The 21,505-nt window shown below is 56.7% G+C and overlaps 2 protein-coding genes and 1 long non-coding RNA gene across 4 annotated transcripts in view; 2 read left to right on the top strand and 1 right to left on the bottom strand.

Annotated features, from left to right (window-relative positions):
* The window catches only part of SPTAN1 (spectrin alpha, non-erythrocytic 1), a 56,170-nt gene extending 53,143 nt beyond the window's left edge, over positions 1-3,027 (top strand). For both annotated transcript variants that reach the window (XM_081151834.1, XM_081151833.1), the window contains 6 exons: positions 1,099-1,153; positions 1,485-1,681; positions 1,789-1,842; positions 1,935-2,081; positions 2,169-2,316; positions 2,601-3,027. In XM_081151834.1, the coding sequence (XP_081007960.1) occupies positions 1,099-1,153; positions 1,485-1,681; positions 1,789-1,842; positions 1,935-2,081; positions 2,169-2,316; positions 2,601-2,726 (727 nt within the window). In that variant the 3' untranslated portion in view covers positions 2,727-3,027. The remainder of the gene's footprint in view (positions 1-1,098; positions 1,154-1,484; positions 1,682-1,788; positions 1,843-1,934; positions 2,082-2,168; positions 2,317-2,600) is intronic.
* Positions 3,027-11,177, bottom strand: DYNC2I2 (dynein 2 intermediate chain 2). Its single transcript, XM_081151850.1, has 9 exons — positions 10,977-11,177; positions 8,429-8,677; positions 6,235-6,344; positions 5,693-5,850; positions 5,090-5,199; positions 4,463-4,630; positions 4,036-4,268; positions 3,587-3,744; positions 3,027-3,362 (listed from the first exon to the last, which is right to left on the bottom strand). Exons 1-9 carry the CDS (start codon positions 11,160-11,162, stop codon positions 3,124-3,126), a joined length of 1,611 nt encoding a protein of 536 aa, XP_081007976.1. The 5' UTR covers positions 11,163-11,177; the 3' UTR covers positions 3,027-3,123.
* A 315-nt stretch (positions 11,178-11,492) lies between these two features.
* Positions 11,493-20,905, top strand: LOC308564140. The gene is made up of 5 exons (XR_013999898.1): positions 11,493-11,724; positions 12,534-12,687; positions 16,077-16,394; positions 18,686-18,818; positions 20,515-20,905. It is a non-coding gene; the product is annotated as an uncharacterized lncRNA (long non-coding RNA).
* Positions 20,906-21,505: the final 600 nt, after the last annotated feature.

The raw sequence follows: 21,505 nt of genomic DNA on the forward strand, positions 1-21,505 counted from the left end.
CCGCTTCTGACTAACCCACTGCCCTCGGCCGCTTGGGACGGGTCTGTCCTCCTGCCCCTGCACCAGCAACCAGCCTCCCACCCCAGGCCCCGGGCGTGTGCTTGCCTTGGGGACATGGCCTGGCTGTGACCCGAGGTGCTGGGGCAGGAGGCAGCCTAGTGCCTGGCCTTGCTAGACACTCTGACCTTGGGGTGATTTCTGAGCTAACCCTGGCTCGCTGGGTGTTAAAAGGGTAGGTTGGGGCAAATGTGGGTACAGGGGAGGCTGGGCTAAAATTCCACCAAGGACACGCGCACAGTGTGACTTGTTTTTGCACGTGATCCTCCCCAATTGTCATTCACCAGTAACCTTCTGTGACCTTGCACTGTGTTAACAGGAAGATGTAGGCTCCCCACAGCCCCTGCTCTTCAGAACTTGGCCCTGGATGGAGCCTCTGGCACTGTCTCTGATCATGGATCTGAACCTGGGGCTCAGCCCCCTCCCTCCTGTGGGAGAGTTACAATCATTTTAAAACCTGTGTCTGGTCATGACCTCTTAGCACCCAGTTTCCGTGTCTGAGGGGTCACCTGACTGCACCTCCCCCTAGAGTGTGGCTCCCTCAGGAACTTGCAGGAGACTGCAGGGAGTTCTGGGGGTGGCTGTCAGCTTGTGAGCCTCCCCTCCTCCCTAGGGTCTCCCTGCCTGTCAGTGGCAGGGCTGTCCTTGGCGTCTCTCTCCCTGTGACTGCAGAGGGGGTGCGCTGTCAGGCCTGCAGCCCTCTCTGCTCCCTCGAGAGCCTAGCTTGGGTCTGTCACCATGTCACAGGCTGGCTGGGCCTGAGGAGCCACATGAGAAAGGGTCTTGGCCTGGGAGCAGGCTGGGTGGGGCTCAGCCCTGGCCCAGCAGTTGGCCCGGGCGGGGGGCATGCCACGTGGAGCAGCAGCTTCCACCTCTGAGAGAGGAAGACTGTCTGCTGCTCCCGGGGCCACTTAGGGGAAGATGGCCAATAGACGGGTGGTTCCCTTAACGAGGAACTGGAGGCGGCGGGCACCGTTTCATCTAAAGGAAGTTGGTGTCGAGCTTGCTCGGGGCCCTGCCTCACTGTGCCTCCGTGTTCAGGTCCTGCATGGTGGAAGAGTCCGGGACCCTGGAATCCCAGCTTGAAGCCACCAAAGTAAGTGCCCCGAGGGAGGTCTCCTGGCCCACCTAAGACCAGTCACCCGTCCACCCCAGCAGGCCTGCCTGGTTCAGAGTCAGCCATAAGGTGGGCTGGTTGGGTGCCCTTTTTCCCTTGGCTTAAAGCAGCCTGGGTCCCCACTGTTTTGAAGAAAGTCTCTGTAGCACAGTTTCCAGGGTCTGCCCACGGCTCGTGATGCTCACACTGAATCTTTCCCTTTGCCGAGGCTGCTGCTGGTCTCAGGCTGGGCAGGCCAGGCCATTAACCAGGCTCTTGGGCCTGGTGACCAAGGCCTGTCCCATACACCTTTGCTCCCCCACCCCTGCAGCGCAAGCACCAGGAGATCCGAGCCATGAGAAGTCAGCTGAAGAAGATTGAGGACCTGGGGGCGGCCATGGAGGAAGCCCTGATCTTGGACAACAAGTACACGGAGCACAGCACCGTGGGCCTGGCCCAGCAGTGGGACCAGCTAGACCAACTGGGCATGCGCATGCAGCACAACCTGGAGCAGCAGATCCAGGCCAGGTACCCACACAATCTTGGCCACCTGACCACAGGTCACCCAGCGTCCAGCAGTCAGGTTACTGCTGGGTGGGGTGGGGGACTCCGGCCCTAATTGTTCGTTCTTCCAGGAATACAACGGGGGTGACTGAGGAGGCCCTCAAAGAGTTTAGCATGATGTTTAAGTGAGTAACCTGTGCCCTCCGGGGGGGGGGGGGGGGGGGGGGCGGGCTCAGCAGGGCCTATGTGTTGAACTGCTCCCTGCTCTGTGCTGCAGACACTTTGACAAGGACAAATCTGGCCGCCTGAACCACCAGGAGTTCAAGTCCTGCCTGCGCTCCCTGGGCTACGACCTACCCATGGTGGAGGAAGGGGAGCCCGACCCAGAGTTTGAGGCCATTCTGGACACGGTAGATCCAAACAGGTGAGCTTCAGAGGGTCATGGAGGCGCCTCTGCCCCCGGCGCCTGCTGCCCCCCCTGCTCACTGCACTTGCCTTCCCCCGCCCCCAGGGACGGCCACGTCTCCCTGCAAGAATACATGGCTTTCATGATCAGCCGCGAGACCGAGAACGTCAAGTCCAGCGAGGAGATCGAGAGCGCCTTCCGGGCCCTGAGCTCTGAGGGAAAGCCTTACGTGACCAAGGAGGAGCTGTACCAGGTCTGGGGCTCTGCGCCCACCCCTACCCTGGGGAGGGGCAGGTTTCCTCCAGAAAGTAAAGTAGGAGCTGCCCCTGGGTGAGGGCAGAGCCCAGTCTACAGTACAGACCCACCTGGGAGCCCCCCTGCTAGGGCAGGGGCTTCATCGCCATTTACAAGTGAATCTCAGGCCAGGCCGGTCCCGTATCCTCTCCCAGAACTGGCCTTGGGCTCCCGGCCTGGGCACTAGTGGGTCTGAAGCCCCACCCCCACCTCTGTGGCTCACGGGTGTGTCTTCCTCTCCAGAACCTGACTCGGGAACAAGCCGACTACTGCGTCTCCCACATGAAGCCCTACGTGGACGGCAAGGGCCGCGAGCTCCCCACGGCCTTCGACTACGTCGAGTTCACCCGCTCGCTCTTCGTGAATTGAGCCCTGCCCCGGGTCAGCCCTGCCCCGCTGCATGTCAGTCTTCTCTGCTCTTAAGGAAAACGTCCCAGACAGTGTCGCTTCCCGTGTAACCTTAGCCTGCTTAGCTTGGGACAGCGTCGTGGAAACGGCGCTTCAGTAGCTGCTTCTGGTCCAGGCATCGCCGCGCTGCAGTGGGACCAGGTCCTGCCTCGTAGCCAGCTGCCCATTCCGACGCCAGAAAACTCTCAGCAGCTGGCTAGTTTCCCTCTTGTCCTGCCCCCTTCTGTTTTCATGTAAAAGACAAATAAATGACGACTCCCCAAAACACTTGTCTGTCTTCATTCAGCTTCCATCAGAAATACACAGCTCAGCCCAGATGGAGCCTCTGATTTGGGGACACTCCAGGCCACAGCTGTCCTCAGGTGCCCACCTCTGCAGCCAGCTGCTCCAAGCCCTCAGTTTCCAAGGGCCCCTGCTCGGTGAACTCGGTGCTCAGCTGCCACACCTTCACTGTGCCCTTGGCATCGCCAGCAGCCAGCAGCTGAGTTTGCTGGCGATTAAATTCGAGACAGTAGACAGGGCTGTCGTCCTGGGTTTGCTTGACTGAAACGGCGGGTTTCTGGGAGCTTTTCTGGAGGTCGAACAGCTGCACGTCCCCTTCGTGGAGAGAAGGGGGTGAGGGGCCCAGGCCTCAGTGAACCCTGTGCTCCTGGGGGAGACTCCCGCAGCCACGACTCAAAACAGGAATGTTGCCCGGTCAGCGCCCCTTCCCACCCAAGGGAAGACGTCACCCCATGTGCAGTCTGTCCCCACCCCAGAGTCCAAGACAGGCCGGGCTCAGGTCATTTAAGTGGACCCAAGCCTGGTGTCCCATTTCCTACCTTCACCAGAAGCTGCCGCAAACACCAAGGGACGCACGGGGGACCAGCGCACAGCAAACAGGTACTTGTGGGACAGCTGCAGGGAGGTCAGGGGCTGGGCCTGCAGCATGGAGTACAGGTGGACGTGGCCATCGGTGCCTGCGCTCAGGAAGAGGTTCCTGGATGGGGTGCAGGGCAGAAGGCCAGCATGTGGATGAGCGCTGGTGTCCGGGTAGAGCGGGGGCCTTCCTGTCAGGCTTCTAGGCTCCCAGGCCCCAGAAAAGCCTCCCTGGACCCCCAACCACCACCACCAGAGTTCTGGTTACCAGAGCCTGAGTGGGGATGACCTGGGCCCCGGCCAGGCGGCAGGTCCTCAGGCAGCTGTATGGGGGGCGCGGCGGAATCCCCCACCTTCCTGTGCCAGGGGCCCCGTGGCGGGCGGAGGACGACCCCAGACCTGGCCTCCCTACCTGTGGAAGGGGGAACAGCTCACGGAGTAGACCGGCCCGCCGTGGGGAGCAAAGGTGAACTGTGCCGGGGCCCGCAGGGGCACAGAGCTGGGCATGCGCGTGAGGGCAGCCTCCTCCGCTGCCAGGGAGCACTTGAGCGGGAAGCCGCCTTCCGTGCCCAGGACGAAGAGGCTGGGGTCAAAGCTGGAGAAGGCCACGGCCGTGGTCCCCACCTCGGTCTCCCCCCGATGCGGCTGTGGAGAAATGGACACAGGAGAGCTGAGGAAGCCGGTGAGCGTCCCACGGGAGGTGAACCGGCAAGTCCGCGCTGGGCTCAGCACCAGTGCCAGGGGCCCCGCACCTGCCCGCGAGGCTCACCGCTCATGGGGGTCCCGCCGGCCAGAGCTGCGTCAGGCCGTTCTGGGGTCTCAGCCTCGGCCCCACGTACCTTCCTGAGCTTGGTGTTCCGCGGCAGCTGCTGCACCACCAGGGCGAAGCCCTCCGCGAGCTGCAGCCGGCCCGGCCCGGCCCCCTGCCAGAGCAGCACCTTCCCGTCAGTGGCCACACTCAGCAGCCGGAAGCGGTGGCTGAAGCGAGGCTCAGGCAGCCAAACCACCTGGGACAACAGTGTGGGCACAAGGTCGAGAAAGGGTTGCCAGCCCCTGGGCCTACCCCCCACCTCCCAGCAAGACCAAACGTCGCCGCCCCTCCCCTTCTCTTCCAGAAAGAAAGGAATCCTGAGGCTGGGGCCTGGAGTCCCCTCACCCACAGGGCCAGGCATGGAGGGTTCCAAGGCCCCTCCCCTAGTCCCAGCAGAAACCAGGACGGCGGGAGGAGGCTGGGCATGGCCCTGGGGGTGGCTCCTGCTGGAGGAGGGGGTGACTCATGCCCTGGGAGCTCCAAGAATGCTGAAGGCAGCTGTCCAATGGCCAACTCCCTGCTGACCTCCCCCCCGTGGCTGCCAAGCGGGCACCTCCTCCTGCTCTGCCTAAGGAGCAGGCCCAAGGCGGCGAGGCGAGGCGAGGCTCAGAGGGATGGGGAAGGCCTCCCACCGGCCCACACCGGCCGCTCTGACCTGGTACACAGGGTCTGTGTGCGTGTCGTCGGTGAGGCCTGTACGCCAGAGCAACGGGTCCTCGGGGCGGCTCGTGTCCCACACCAGCACCTCCCCACTGTAGAGCCCGCCTGCAAACCAAGCGGGCCAGGCAGGCGCTGACCCACGCCCAGCAGCAAGCACCCACCCTCCCTCCGCCCACTGACCAGGACATGAAGCCACTTCCCTAAAAACCATCCTGAAGAGAAGTCTGACCTCCCAGGCAGGCCTCCCGATGCCAGGCTGACCCTGACCGGCACACTGCAAGCCCCCCCCAGCACGACTCCTTCCCCAGAATAACTGGCTCCTGTCACCAATGACAGCTCCGAGGTGCCCACTCTTGTCCTGACCAGGCCGCGCCTCCCCATGGCCCACAGCCCTCCTGACTCAGCTAAGGACCTGCCTCCTCTTCCTCCGAGCTCCACAGCTCGGACAGGCCCGCTCAGCATCCTCACCTGAGCTCAGGGCCACCTGTGGTCTCGGCCTGCCAGCAGTTCTGCCCTGGCTGTGCCTGGGATAGAGAGCCCCACTCTGGCCACCCTCTGCAGGGTAGAAGGCGGACACAGGGCAGGCTGTGCAGCTCACCTGCAATCTGGGAGGGCTGCGTGGGGTGGAAGGCCAGGCACATGACAGCGCTGGGCACCTCTACCACTGTGGACGGCTGCCGGGGGCTCAGGCTGCGCCGGTCCAGGTTCCAGGCACACACGAAGGACTTCAGCGTGCTCCAGTCCCCATCATCCAGCCTGCCCGTGGACACACCCGAGCTGGCTCTGCCCTAGCCCAGGGCTTCATCCCAACCCACCCATCCCCACCTCTCCCCCTACCACCCAGACAGACTGGCCTGTTCCCATCATACCCAAAGAAAGGGGCACAGGCTCCTCCATGGGCCCCGAGGGCATGACTTTCTCTGGAAAACGGTCCCCGGGAACCAAGGGGAAACAGCTCACAGAGAAGGCGAGCTCCTCCCTCCCTTGCCACCCCGGCCCAGGAGGCCTTGAGGAGAGAGTCCCAAGATGACCAAGCGCTGGGCCCACCCTTCACAGGACCACCTTGTGTCACCAGGGAGACTGGCTCAGACGAGGGCCTGTGGGCCTCCCACTGCCCACACCGGCTCTTGGGCTACTCACCGGCCATAGGCACAGGCCACCACCGAGCCCGTGCTGTTCCAGGAAACGCTGGTCACGTGCAGACCCTGCCCTTGGGCTGGTGGGTAGCCCAGGGTGTGCAGGCAGGTGACCTGCAAGAGACAGACTGTCCCCAACCCTGAGCCCAAAAGCCACCCAGCAGGTGGCCTCGATACCACCTCACAAAACCACACACAGGCCTGGGCCTCCCAAAGCCTTGAAAGCCATCTAAGTCTACCACGCAGCCCTGGAGGAAAATGGGGAGTCTTCACCCCAACATCTCCCTGAAGAGAACGCCCCAGAAATGCAGGAGGGAGGACGAGCCTTGTGAACCCGGACAGATGCCGGCCCAGAGCAGAGCTGGGCCCTTTCTCGTATCTGTCCCACACACAATTTCAGAAACTCTGCCCCTGGAGCTGGACGGAGGTGGCCGCCCGATGGGAACGTGCTCAAGACCACAGGGCTGTGAACCTAAAAGTGGTTAAAACAGTAACATGCACGTGGGAGGCAACCAATCGCTGTGTCTCTCAGATGTTTCTCCCTCTCAAGTCAATTTTAAAAAGTAATAGCTGTAAACAGAGGGTAACGTAACACCCAGGGACCAAACGAGTTCAGAGAAATGTGGAAAAGCCCTAATGATAAAGAAAAAGCCTGACCTCTGGGAACGCGGCTGTAACACGGGCCAAGCACTGCTGAGGGGCAGGCAGAGGGCAGCCGAGGCGCTCGCGCCTGCTCCGAAAGACACGACTCCGCGCCTGGGCGGCCTCGGCCACTGTTTCTCGGAGCCCTTTCCAGGGCCTACCAGTGATTTGGTGGGAACAGGGCAATTGCACCCCGCCGGAAGTGGACAGAGGGGAGATGGAAGAGAGGCGGAGGGGGGCTGAAGACCTCTGAATACATAATTACTCGTCGCAGTTTCTTTCTTAATCTTCACCCGAGAATATTTTTTCCATTGCTTTTTCGAGAGAGTGGAAGGGGGGGAAGAGAGAGAAAGGTCGATACGAGAGAGACACATAGATTGGCTGCCTCCCACTTGCGCCCTGACCGGGGCCAGGGATCCAGCCTACAACCGAGGTTCGTGCCCTTGGCTAGAATCAAACCTGGGACCCTTCAGTCTGCAGACCAACACGCTGACCACTGAGCCACACCGGCCAGGGCTCATCTCAGTTTCTAAAGGAAGGAAACACTTTATAAAAAGAACTGTGGCCCTGGCCAGTGTGGCTCATTGGCTGAGCGCCACCCCACGCACCAAAAGGTTGCCGGTTCAATTCCCAGCCAGGACACTTACCCCAGGTTGAGGGTTTGATCCCTGGTCAGGTGTGTACAGGAGGCAAGTGATCGATGGTTCTCTCTCTTGCTCTCCCTTCCTCTCTCTCTGAAATCAATAAAAACTTTTTTTTTTTTAAGTGTGAACCAGCACACAGATGGCCCTGCAGACTGGGGCACTTAGCACTGTGTGAGCAGCCTGTCTAGAGACAACGAACTGGGGAGAGCGAGATCCAGCCCAGTGTGGAGCAAAAGGCACGAGCCGCTCATCCATTCAGAGTCCCCCTGGTCTGAAAGCCCAGGCTGTCTTGCCGGACACCTGAGTTCACAGGTGACGGCTCTGAGCTGTGCCTGGAGAGCAGAAAGACTCGGAGATGCTGAAGTCACTAGAGCACAGTAGTGAAACCAGACAGACCGGGGCTCAAATTCCAGCTCGGCCAGATACAACTGTGTGACCTTGGACAAGTCACTTAGCCTCTCTGAGCCTTTTCTCTAAGGAGATGGTAACAGCTCTCACACAGTTGGCCCAAGGAGTAAATGAGAGAGCACAGAGAAAGCCCCACCGCGCAATGCCTGGGAGACACAGCCGAGCGGTGCGGAGAAAAAGACGCCGCCAGACTGCCCAGGTTCAAGCTCTGCCCCCAGTGCCTACGAGCTCAGCGCTACACTGGACAAGTCACTGCAGCTCCGAGTCTCCATTTCCCCACCTGTAAAGTGGACGTAACAGTGGTCCTACTCCAAGGACAGCAGAGAAGGCCCACTGACTTGCTCTTACAAAACAGCTCCCAGCACCTGGCAGAGAGCAAGAGCTCCGTGAAGGCTGCTACTGTGACTGGTTTGTTATTTGGGTGAAACAAAAGGTAGATTTAACATGGGGTAGAGGCTTGATCAGAGGCAGAGGAGGGGCACCCCAGGCCCGGCCACACCCTACCGTCTGCTGCTGCTCTGTCCAGTTCACCTCGAAGCCATCAAACGCGTGGCTCTGTCGGTTCTTGCTCAGCTCTCGGGTAACCATGGCCTCCACTCTCCGGAGAAAGTCCGCGAGCCCGGGGCTGTCATGCTGGGACACGGGCAGCACGCCCACTGGCACGGGTGCCTCGGTCTGTACCTGGGCATCTGCGTGCCTCCGGGTCTGGGCAGACGCTTCGGCCGTGGCAATGCTGGCCGTCTGGCAACTTTTCTGGAGAAGATCAAAACCCCAGTCAGCCCCGGCCGGCATGGCTCAGAGGCGGCGCATCCATCTAGGATCCAGGAGATGGAGGTTCGACTCCCCGTCAGGGCACATGCCCGGGTTGCAGCTCCATCCCCTCACCCTCCCTGGCTGCACAACTCCGCTGTTTCCTGGGGCTGACGGGCCTGTTATCCTGTCTGTTCCAAGGCTTCCCTTCCCCCATTACTAGCTCATCTCTCTTAGGAGGAACCCAGTCAGTGGTGTGGGTGCAGATGACCCCTCAATCCTATGCTTCACTGAGCTGGGGGTGGGGGTACATGAGTGTGACCAGCCGGTCAGAGCACTGGGTCCCTCCCTCGGCCACAGTGATTGGTTCAGAGGGGCCCCGTGGCCCAGCAGGGGCCTGCCCTAGGACTTCAGGTGACAGTATTTGGGGAGGGCTCAGGAGTTCCCTCTTTGAAGCACCTGACAGCTGGAAGTCATGGAACTTGAAACAAGGGACGTACAAGGAAACCAGCTTTACCAGGTTAACTGACATAAACAAGTTAATTAAGTTCCTACAACCTCTCTTTGAGGACCTGGTGGGATCTTAGAGCCAACAGCCGCCGACTAGCCAGCGCCCGCTAACCTCTGGCCCCCAGCAGGCCCGGGCTCCTCCCTCCCTCCGCAGGCAGCCCCTCCAGGGGGGCACCTTCCAAGGTAGGCCCCCCGCCCTGGACGAAAGGAAGCTCCTGTGCCCCTGATGAGTTCAATGGCCTGAGGCGGGTCACTCCCAGCTGTCCTCTGCACCCTGCCCGCCCTCTCCCACTCCCTGTCCCTTGTCTAGCTGGGTGCAGGGACAGGCGTCAGGTCAGGGAAGGAGCTGCCAGCCTGCCTTTCGATGGTGACCAGCCTCTACCTAATGAGGAGCCCTGTACCCCTGAGACTACTGTCCCCTAGGAGGGGCTCTCCTCACGCAGTCGCTCATCAGACACCTGCACCCACAGGGCAGCGGCGAGGCCTGGACCCCAGGCTCCCCTGCTCCGCGGGGGGGGCAGGGCCAGCGAGCCCGAGGGGGGGGGCGCTGGGACCACTGGGCAGCTGCCCCCGGAACGCGGAGCGCGCTCAGCACCCAGGTCCCCGCGCCCTCTGCTCGTCCATCTACCAGGAAACCGAGTTCCTGCAGCACAAGGCCCGTCACGTCCCCAGCGCTCCCGCGGCGTCTATGCGACACGTCCACGCGGGCACACGCACAACACGCGGGCACACGCACAACACACGCGGGCACACGCACAACACGCGGGCACACGCGCCCTGATTACGCATCCGCCTGCCGGGCACTGTCGGGGCACCACGGGTACGGCGGGGGGGAAAGTGCAGGATTCCCGCGCCCGGGCCCGCAGGCTGCCCAGCGGTGAGGCCGTGCCCGGCGGGCGGGCGGGCCCGATGCCCGGCCCAGGGCACGCACCTGGGGGGCAGGTTCTCCCCGCCGCGGTCGGGACGCGCGTGGGAGGCCACAGAGCTGTGGGCGGGGAGGCAGCCAGGGGGCCAAGGCGGCCTCTCGGGGGGCGGGGGGGCGCCCCTGCTTCAGACCCGGGGCGACGGGAGGCGAGTCCCGGGGGGAGAGCCGCGAGCTGGTCTGTGGGGCGCCCTCGGAGTCCCGCCCGTTCCCCCGGTCCCCGCGGGTGCTTTTCCCGTTGACGTTTAGGGCGGGAGGAGACGTGCTCCGCCCCCCACCCCGCTCGGACGCCCCCCGGTGGATCCCGCGGGTGCCGGGCGGGGGGCGAACCCAGGACCGCTCTGGCGCCCGGGACACGGCTGCGAGCCGAGCCCAGCGCCCCGGCCCGGCCCCGCCCGGGGAACGCACCCCGGACCCCGGACCCCGAACCCCCGGGCGCGGCCCGTCCCGCCCCAGCCCCGCCGCCAGCAGGGGGCGCGCGGGGCCGGCCGGAGCCCCCGCCCCCTCTGAAATCGGTACCGACTCGTTTAAAAATAAATAAAACTTTAAAAAGAAAAAAAAAGAAAATAAATAAATAAATAATAAATAAATAAATAATAAATAAATAAATAAACTTTAAAAAGGCGCGTTCCAGTCGTTTTCTAAAACCCAAGGCGGCCAGAGGCGCGCCCACGCCGCCGCCCCCACAAACCCCCGCACGGAGGGCCTGCGGGGCTCCCACAAAAAACAACAAACAACGCCCGCGGGGTGCTGCGCGAAGGCTGGGGACCTGGGGCGCGCCCCGAAGCCCGGTCCCCACGAACGAGACATTGAACAGAAGCGCGGCGGCCCGTAGCCCCGAGCCTGGCCGCGCGCCCCCCGCGCCCTCACCGTCTCCCCGCGGATGCCCGGGACGCCCCTCCACTGCGAGGGCACGGACACGGCGCCTAGGGTCTCGTCCCGCAGCGGCCCCGGCCGCCCGGGCCCCTGGGCGCTCGCAGCCCCGCCTGTCGCCAGCGCCCCGGGCCCCGCGCTTCCCGCCACACCCGGCGGCCAGGGCTGCGCGCGGGTTGCCATGGCCACGGCCCCGCCCTCTCGCGCCGGCGCACTCCCCCGCGACCTTCGCCCCCGCGCCTCCAGACCGGAAGACCGGGGGCCGTGAGGCTACCGGCGCCATTTTTGAATTGGTCAAGGCGCCCTCTTCCAGACCCGGGAAAAGGAGGTAAATGATTCTTCCAAGCCGGAGCTACAGGCAAGACCAGCTTTAAGATACGCCCTCCCCAGGGGTGGCAGCTCGGGGCAGGCGCGGCTCCTCCCGCGGGGAGGGGGGGCGGAAGTGAGTCACCCGCGCCAGGCTCAAAGATGGCGCCGAGCGGCTGGGCGCCGAGGGGGGGGGCCGCGGTCCGCAGGCTGCAGCCGCCTGAGACCTGCAGGCCCAGGACCCGCGGGGCAGCCCGGTCCCGCCAGCGGAGCCAGAGCCGGGCACGCGCTGCGCCTCCGACTCCCGTTGCTGCCCGTGGGGTGACCCCTGAAAACACCCGCGTGCGCGCCATGGGGTCGTCCGCGGACCAGCCTTGTGAGCTCGAAATAAAGACCCGGGCATTGCCCGGGTGCTGTGTCGGGCAGAGCGCCTGGAGCTGTATGTGCGCGGGTTTATTCTAATTTTTAAAATATATTCTGTGGTCGATTTCGGACAGAGAAACAGCGGCGGCGTCGCAGGCCGCCGCTCCCGCGCGCCCCCTGCTGGCGGAGCTGCTGCCGGGCGCGGGGGCCGAGGGACGGAGCCGCGATCTCCGGGATCCGGGGCGCGGACCCCGAGCCCCCCCGAGCCCCAGCCCTGGGGAAGGCGGCGCTGAAGGCTGGCCGCGGGGTCCCCGCCTCCGCCCGCACCGCTGGCCTGTCTCCCCGCAAGGAAGGAACCGGCCAGGACCCTCCCGGCGAGCCCCTCCTGAGGCTGGAGAGATTCGCACACAGCCCCGGGCAGGTCGGGCGCAGTGGGGGTGCTGCCTGGTGGCCCTGGCAGGAGTGGGGACGGAAAGCCGCCTGCGGGAGGTTTAGGAAGGAAAGGAGGGAGCAGAGAAAGGGGTGAGCGTTGCTGGGCAGCTGAGCCCGGGAAGGGGTGTGCGCGGCAATTGGTAAAACCTGAATTGGGGGAGAGAAACATCAATAATGAGTGTCATTGATCACGCCCCGTACTGGGGATTGAACCCACAACCCCGGGCATGTGCCCTGACCGGGAATTGAACTTCGATCTCCTGGATCCTAGGTCGATGCTGAACCACTGATTCTGTTGCATGGTGTAGAATCTCAGGTGGCCATTAACACTTGTTATTTAGGTGTTTAAATGTAGCAAAATGTTTGCAGCATACTAGAGATTTTTATAAAATGCAATTTATATACAGTATCTCCTGTTTTTATAACAATATGTTTCTCTCCCATTTCCCCCAGGGGAGAGCGTGAACACAGTCCCCCACTATCAGGAATCATGCAGTCAAGTTTCCCACATTTGGGGAAATTGCAGGGGTCAGCAATCCGGACTGCAGTGGATAAAAGCCTCTCCCTGGGAAAACCACCTTCGTGGTCATGGTACCTCCCCCGCCAGGTAAGTATGCTTTTTCTTTTTAAAATTAATTATTTTTCAGTTACAGTTGACATCCAATAGTATTTTATACTAGTTTTAGGTGTTTCGGTGGGATTCTTAATATGCTAGTGGCCTTTGACTGTTGAGTCACGGCTACCATCATTTTGTAGGAATATTCTTACTTTTTCCTGAAAAAGCAAGGAATTCGGTGCCCTCACCAACAGCATATGTTTCTAACAAAACCTAGAAGCGCAGATCCAAATATTGATAGTGGTTATCTCTGGATAATTTAAATTTGGGGTTTTTTTTAAAAAGATTTTATTTCACCTCTCTGCCTTTTATTTATTTATTTTTAATTTTCTAATCCCCACCAAGGACTTGCTTAGAGAGGAAGGCAGAGAGAGAGAGAGAGAGAGCGAGAGCGCAAGAGAAACATTGATGTGAAAGAGAAACATTGATTGGCTACCCTCTGTATGCACCCCAACCAGGGATTGAATCCAAAACCCAGTATGTGCCCTGACCAGGAATCGGCCCTGCCACCGTTTGGTACATAGGACCATGCTCCAACCAGCTGAGCCACTCTGGCCTCTGGCCAGGCTGGGCAATTTCAGTTTTATTATCTCTCTCTGTAGTGTTCAAGTTGTATGTGGCTTATATGTGAAAGGAAAGGAGCGAGTGAATGAACAAACAAGCAGACAAGTGCTTAGCTGCGCTGGACGGCATGTTGTCTGTATATCATGGGTGAGCAAGGCAGTGGAGGAGACATTTCCAGGGTGGAAGTCTTGAGCCACGTGTGTGCCAGAGGTGGAGGAAGGAAGGCCACCTGGTCTCTGCCCCTCACGCACCCTCCCTCCACCTGGGACGCTCCTCCCCGTCGTCCTGATCTTCAGGCCTCCTTGGAAGCGTTACTTCCTCAAAGGGCCAGATCCCAGGCCCCTGGCGTTGGCTCTCAGGGGACTGAGTTTCTCTCCTCCTGAGTGTTCCTCAAAATTGTAGCTAAGTAACTAACGCGGTAGTAATGCCTGTTTTTGCCCCCGTGGGTCAGCTCCACTAACATGGGGACCATAGTGGGTCCAGAGCCCACACAGTCAAGACTCGCTGAATGAACGGCTAGCCATCAGGAAGAGCCCCTCGTAAATCTCAACAGGGCCTTGCAGGAAGCCCCGTGTCTCCTACCTCCGCTTCTCACCGCAGAGTTCAGTGCGCTCAGAGAACGTCCGGCTGCATTCAAGGAGGCTCCTGCAAAGAGTCAGGAAAGGAGGCAATCCCAGATTTACCTTCAGCCTGGCCTTTTTTATGAGTTTTGTTCTTTTTTTCAATTACAGTTGACATTTAATATTGTTTTAGTAGATATTTATGTGGCTTACAAAGTAATCCCCCCATAAATTTAATACCTGCCTGGCACCATACATAGTTATTACAGTATTATTGACTGTATTTCCTAGACGATATCCTAGTTTTAAAACCCTGGTGACAACTTTTTTATGAACATTCAACTCTGTTTAGTAAATGACTCCATTTTTTTTATTAATATTCTTTATTTTACTGATTTTTAGAGACAGAGAAATGTCGATTTGTTGTCGCCCTTCCTGATGTGTCATCGGTTGCTTCTTGTTTGTCTCTTACTGGGGACTGAACCCGCAATCTTAGCAAGTCGGGATGGCTCTCTAACCAGCTGAGCCACACCGGCCAGGACAGATTCACATAGTTTCAGAAGAGCCTGGCTGCAGTGTGGAGAGTGGGTTGTGACAAAGGAGATTCCCATAGCCCAGGACCGCCCCACGAATTCAGGGTCTCGAAGGTGGGTTCTGGAATTTCCCTGGACATCTTTCTCTGCTCTGCAGTTTAAGATCCACGTAAGAAGAATTCTAGAACTATTTAGAGTAAAGGCAACATCATTGAAACAAGAGCCTCTGAGAAGGGGAAACCCACCCGGCGGGCGTGGCTCAGCGGTGAGCTTTGACCTATGAACCAGGAGATCACAGTTCGATTCCGGGTCAGGGCACATGCCCGGTTTGTGGGCTCGATCCCCAGTAGGGGGCGTGCAGGAGGCGGCTGATCAGTGCCTCTCATCACTGACGTTTCTGTCTCCCTCCCTCTCCCTCTCCCTTCCCTTTCCTCTCTCTAAAATCAATACAAAAGTATTTTTAAAAATAAAAGAATTTAAAATAAATAAAAAGAAGGGGAAATCTCACGCAGTTCTGGGCAGTAGGCAGTATTACCTCCAAGTCACTCAGCAGGCTTCCCAGCTCAGCCCTACCAGCCGTTCGTTCGTTCATTCATCCAGCGAATGATTTCCTGCACCTCCCGTGGGTCAGACACCGTGCTCCGGAGCAGGTGACACCACCAGGCAGTCCTGCTTTCTTGGAATTTACACTCCGAGCATTGATACTGTCCACATAATTACAGGGTGGAACGTGCTCTGAAGACCCTTGGTCCTCATGTGAGGACTTGGTCACCACTGGGGAGGTGGAGAGTGGGGTGGAGAGGAAATGGTGTTAACAGGCCCCACCTCAGGCCCCTCACAGGAGAGAGCACAAATAACTGTTTTATTCAACAAGTGTTCATCCAATGCCTACTGTGACCCAGGGACTGGAAGGAAAACACGGCCAGGGAAGGGAGCACTCCAGGAAAAGGTAGCATCTGAGCGGGGAAGCCTTCAGTCCCTCCAGGCCCCAAGATTCCCTGCCTACCCCATCCTCTCAAAGCCCGGCTGCTGTCTCCTCCGCCCAGCTCAGGCCCCAGCCCATCCCCCCACCCGGAAAGGCCCAGCTAGCGGGTGGACTGAAGACAAAGGAGCCTAATAAACTCTTTAAAACAGCTTTGCCAGAGCTGGAGCTAGAGAGCAGGAAGGAAGGGAAGGACAATGGGATGAAACCCCCGCCCCTTTCCCAGCTGGAGCCCAGGAAGAGAAACCCTTCTGCACTCAAAGGCCTGGCTATAGGATGAATCCCAGACCTGAGCAGCCATCCGTCCACCTGGGATCAAGCAAGGACGGTTTTTCTTAGGACCTGCTATGCTAGGTGTGAGCCCCATGCTGGGCTGGTTTATCAGAACGTCATGGAGGGGAGTTCGGCATCTGTCAGTAGGGTTTCAAATTTTGGCTCTTCTGTGCAGTTGCTGTGTGACCTTGTGTCCTTCCTGACCCTCTCTGTGCTTCAGTTTCCTCTGCCTGGAACACCTGTCTCCAGCTCTGCAATGCATTGGCTCCTTTTTATTTCCTAAGTCTGTGGGGCTCATCTTCCCGTAGAACAGACGGTCGCAGGTTCGGTTTCCTGTTGGGGCACATGCCTAGGTTGCAGGTTTGATCCCCGGTCAAGAAAGGAAAAGTGTCCTTCCCCGTTGCAACCCCGGTTGGCTGCCTTCTCCACGTGGTGTTACACATTCGCTGTCTGTCTCCTGCTTTGCAGTGTGTGTGCCCCTCTGCCCCTGGCCCGGACTCTTGTCTCCTCGGCCTCCAGGGTACCCACCGTGAAGGAACACACAGAGCGTGGGGTGAGAACGGTACCTGCCACACCTAGTCATTGTGAAGATGAAGTGCATCTGAACAGGAGCCAGGATTAAAGCACCGTCCTGCACAAGGTCTTCGGGGCTGGTGGGAGCCTACGGACGGACAGTGGAGGCGGAGGGTTAGCAAGAGGGTGTCCACGATCCCAAGACCCAGGCACTGCCGCCCCCATCACGGGTACCGAGGCTCGGAAAGGAAGACCGATGCGCCGCACCGCTGGGTATGTAGCTTCGTTGTTGTTTTTAGGAAGCAAATAAGCAAATCAGAATTTACTCAAGTGCCCTTCAGTCAGTTACCTTATAAGGTTACAGTGTATTTTATTTTGGTTTAAACCCGTGTGCATTTTCTTTATGTTTTCTATTGATGTTTTTAGAGAGAGAGGAAGGGAGAGGGAGAGAGAGAAAGAAACATCAATGATGAGAGAGCCATTGATCGGCTGCCTCCTGCATGCCCCCTACTGGCGATCAAGCCCACAACCCGGAATCAAACCATGACCTCCTGGTTCATAGGTCGATGCTCAACCACTGAGCCAAGCCAGCTGAGCCTCTTTTTAATGTTTATTGATTGATTTAGAAAGAGAGGAAGGAAGAGAGAGAAGGAGACAGACATTGATTTGCTGTTCCACCCACGCATGCATCAGTGGCTGATTCTTGTGCGTGCCTGCACTGGGGACTGAACCCGCAACTTCAGCACATCGGGACAATGCTCTAAGCAACTGAGCTACCTTGCCAGGACTATCATACCTTTTCTATTTTTAGACACACAAGTACTTAACATTGTGTTACTATTGCCTCCAGTATTCAATATAGCAACATGCTGTAAGGCTTGTAGCCCAGGAGCAACAGGCTAACCCGTGGAGGGCAGGCCACCCAGGTCTGTGTAGGTTCCCTCAGTGATGTTCACACAACAAGGTCGCCTCCTGACACACTTCTCAGAACACATCCGGTCGCTAAGGGGCACGACTATAAATTACTGTGCTGGACTGACCTCTTCCAGTCTATAAAACGTGTCATGAATATGACTTTCGTTCCCGTTCATTCGGAGGAATAAACCTGTAATAATGCCCAGTAAAATTCCTGAAACTGAAGACAAATGAAAGAAGCTAAGTTCCACCACCGATGAAGGTGAAGATAAAGTGTCGGACATAAAAGATGACATGTATGGTTTCATTCATATAAAATGTCAGAAGCACCCGGCCGGCGTGGCTCAGCAGCTGAGCGTTGACCTAGGATCCAAGAGATCGAGGTTCGATTCCCTGTCAGGCCACATGCCAGGGTTGCGGCTCGATCCCCAGCAGGGGGCGTGTAGGAGGCAGACGGTCAATGACTCTCTCATCATTGATGTTTCTATCCCTTCCTCTCCCTTCCTTTCTCTAAAATCAATAAAAACATTAAAAAAAAAAAAAAAAGATGATGCTTAGTGAATGCCTCTCATACAGCTAATGCTCAATAAACGGAGCTGTAGCTGTCCTGCAGTGCACACGGATAACTAAGCCAGACCGAGCTTTGACTGTTTTGGAAACTTCTGATTCCCGGAGGGAGCCTGGCCTCAGGGTTGCAGAACATCCTGAGCCCATCGACTTTTGGGTGGGGCGGAGGGAGACCATTTGTTGCCTCCACCGTGCCTGCTGCCGGTTCTGGAATGGAGCAGAGTCACACAGTTGCCTGGTGACACCTCTGGGAATCCAGGAAGTTAAAATTTTGGAAGCTTTGGAGGAAAGGAAAGGTGCGGCCTGGTGTTTTGAATGTTAAGCCTTGTGATCAGTGAGTCTGTACCTAGATCTAAATACTGGAACTCAGGTGATTTTAAGAACTGTAGACCTGGCCAGATAGCTCAGTTGGTTGGAGCGCTGCCCTGATACGCCAACACTGTGGCTTCAACCCCAGGTCAGGGCACATGCAAGAATCAACCCATGATGTGTAAATGGGTGGAACAATAAATCCATGTCTCCCTCTTTCTCCTTTTCTCTCTCTCAAATCAATCAAAAAATTTTTAATATATTTTATTGATGTCAGAGAGAGGTAGAGGGGGAGAGAGAAACATCGATGATGAGAGAGATTCACTGATCAGCTGCCTCCTGCACACCCCCTGCTGGGGATCGAGCCTGCAACCCAGGCATGTGCCCTGACCGGGAATCGAACCTCGATCTCCAAGATCCTAGGTCAATGCTCCACCCCTGAGCCATGCCGGCCAAGCAATAAAATTTTTTTTTTTTTAATGCAATATATTCATAAGGTTTAAAATTCAAAATGTGCAGCAGGGTAAAGAGTGAAACATGTCCCTGTATCCTGTCCTCTCTTTTCTCATCAGTCCCCTCCCCAGAGACGGCGGAGTTATCACCTTCATGGGAGTCCTCCTATTAAGTCCTTGTGTTCTAGGAACACAGGGAAATAAGTGAAAGTGTATTTTTTTTTTCTATCCCCCTTTTATACAAATGGTAACATGCTAACTACTTGATTTAGGACTGTTTTCACCATAGCTCTGGTTCCCTACTTGTTTTCTTGGTTGCAGAGAATTCCAGAAGCCTAAAGAAGTTAGGTTGTTCCCAGTCTTTTGCTACAAATTGCTTCATACAGGTGTCATCTCTCAGCAGAGCAATGAATCTGTAGGATGAATTCCTAGAAGGGGAATTTCTGGGTCAAAGGTATGTGTTCTTCTACTTGCTACTCTTATGGTTAAATTGTACCCACTTAAAGCTGCAAGAGGCTGTATCCATTTAAGCTGTCGGGACCTCTCTTCACACCCTTCCCTGGCAGTGTGTTTCCAAACCTGGATCTCAGGTTGGTGGGTAAAAAAAAAAAAGATATCTCAAGGTAGCTCTAATTTGTATTTGTTTTATGAAGCTCCCTTAGGCCACTCCTCAGTCAGCCCCTTCTTTGTTTTTCTGGCGTGGGATTGGCGTTTGCGCCTCTGCTTCCAGGAGTGTCTTTTGCTGATGCTCCCAGACCCCTCCCTGCACACATCCTACTCCTTCTCTCTCTTTTTTTGGTTGTCACCCGAGGATATATATATTTTAAAATATGTTTTATTGATTTTAGAGAGAGAAGGGAGGAGAGAGAGAGAGAAACATTGATCAGTTTCCTCCTGCACGTGCCTGGACTGGGGGACCGGGGACTGAACCTGCCACCCAAGTACGTGTCCCAGACCAGGATTCAACCCTGGTACCTTTGGTGTGAGGGCCAACACTCTAACCACTGAGCCACACTGGCCAGGGCTCCTGTTCCTTCTCATTGGCCACCCAGTCACCTATTCCTGCTGTGGTCTGGGGTTGAGCTGACTCCCAAAATTAAGAGAATTTTCATTTTTGTTTCCCATACTGTTTTTGGATAATTTCTGGGGTGAAAACAGGGAAAAAATGACCCTTTTGTCCTCAAATTGAAAACCCTAAAACAAGGAGGCAGGTATTATTATGGCCCGTTTTACAGATGTAAACACTGAGACATACACTGGCCGTCCCTGTGAGGAAGGGATCCCACAGCCCTCGTTCCAGCTGTAACTTGGTTATTTTCCTCATGGCCTGAAGGAAATCACTTGTCTCAGGTCTCAGCTTGCTCATCTGTAAAACCAAGACACCGTGACTTTCCAAATGTCTTAGAAGGAGCCCAAAGGTCCTCTGAAGCTGAGGAAGGGCGGGATGGAGGGGAGCAAGAGGTGATGGTGGGGATCTTCCTCCAGAGAGACCTCAGCTTTTTACCGGAACTGACATCATTGACTTATCCCTGAGATTTATTTTGTTAAGAGAGTAATTGATGGGAAACACAAACGGGGGGGGGGGGGGGAATCACTGGACTATCCCAGATGTTGCAAACTCATGGCCCATTGGCAGAAAGTGGCCTGACCACATATTTCATTTAATTCACAAAGTTTTATTTTTATTTGATTTGAGAGAGGGAGAAACATCAATTTGCTGTTCCACTTATTTATGCATCATTGATTGATCCCTGTATGTGCCCTGACCGGAGATCGTACCAGCAACCTTGGCGTATCGGGACAATGTTCTAACCAACTGAGCTATCTGGCCAGGGCAATTATTGCTAACTTTTAAAAATCCAGAGATTTCACATAAAAATGTATATCGCTGACTTCTCTTTAGAAAAAAGAAAATATCTGGCAACATGGGATTTACAAATCACACAGGTAGAGCAAGCCCCAGATCCATAAACGGAGCGTCACCAGGGCTCCTGAGGCTGCAGGTGCATGCCCTCTTTCAGTGCCATCCTGCTCCGAAGCAAGGGTAACCACACCCAGGACTTCTAATAGCTAACAGCACAGGCCAGTTTAAACTTTTTTTTAAAAGATTTATTTTATTTTAATTTAAGATTTATTTTTATTTTGTAAAGAGAGAGAGAGGAAGAGCAAGGGAGAGAGAAACCTGGATCGACTGCTTCCTAACCGGGGATTGAACCTAAAACCTGGGTATATGCCCTGACCAGGAATCGAACCTGATACCGTCTGGTGTATGGGACAACACTCAACCATCTGAGTCACACCACACCGCCCAGGGCTAAGACTTATTGATTTTAGAGAGAGGAAGAGAAACATCGATTTGTGGCTCCACTTATTTACGCATCATTGGTTGATTCTTGCATGTCCCCTAACTGGGAATCGAATCCAAAACCTTGCTGTATGGGGACAACGCTCTAACCAACTGAGCTACACGGTCAGGGTCAGCATGGGCCAGTTTTGCCTGTTTTTGTACTTAATACAAATGAAACCACACGGCCTGCCGTCTTTTGCGTCCTGTGTCTTTTACTCAACGTGAATTTTGCGCTGCATTCCCATCACAGGGCAGGTGGCTGCAGCTCACTTGTCTCACTTCTGAGTTCAAAACCTCACAGCATCCATTTGACCACTGATAGACATTTGTATTGTTTCCAGATTTTGGCTTGTATCAGTCTTGTCCCTATACACCTTGTAGCACACACTAATCACACTGTATCGGTGTAGCACACACTGATCACACTATGTATCGGTGTAGCACACACTAATCACACTATGTATCGGTGTAGCACACACTAATCACACTATGTATCGGTGTAGCACACACTAATCACACTATGTATCGGTGTAGCACACACTAATCACACTATGTATCGGTGTGCACAGGCATGCACCTCTGTTGGGGGGACAGAGCCCGGAGCAGAATTGCTGGGGACACAGCCAGCCAGCACGGAGGTCCGCTTCGGTAGAGCTGGGCACAGTTTTCCAGGGTGACTGTGCCGGCTGACCTCCACTAGCTTTTGCGGATTCCACTCGCTTGCCTTAGTCCTAGTTACTGCCCCACCGGGCCCAAAGGCACTGGGGGCTTGGGGCTCCCAGAGGAGATGCCCT

This window comes from Miniopterus schreibersii, assembly GCF_964146895.1.
Source record: "Miniopterus schreibersii genome assembly, chromosome: 11".
Taxonomy (NCBI): Eukaryota; Metazoa; Chordata; class Mammalia; order Chiroptera; family Miniopteridae; genus Miniopterus; species Miniopterus schreibersii.

Bases quoted from the DNA above. Each gene is read 5' to 3' on its own strand.
- DYNC2I2 (XM_081151850.1), bottom strand. From the start codon at position 11,162: ATGGCAACCCGCGCGCAGCCCTGGCCGCCGGGTGTGGCGGGAAGCGCG. The intron at 8,678-10,976 runs GTGAGGGCGCGG...GATCTTCTCCAG, and splicing joins CGGGCATCCGCGGGGAGACG to AAAAGTTGCCAGACGGCCAG. The intron at 4,631-5,089 runs GTCAGAGCGGCC...CTGTTGTCCCAG, and splicing joins ACACAGACCCTGTGTACCAG to GTGGTTTGGCTGCCTGAGCC.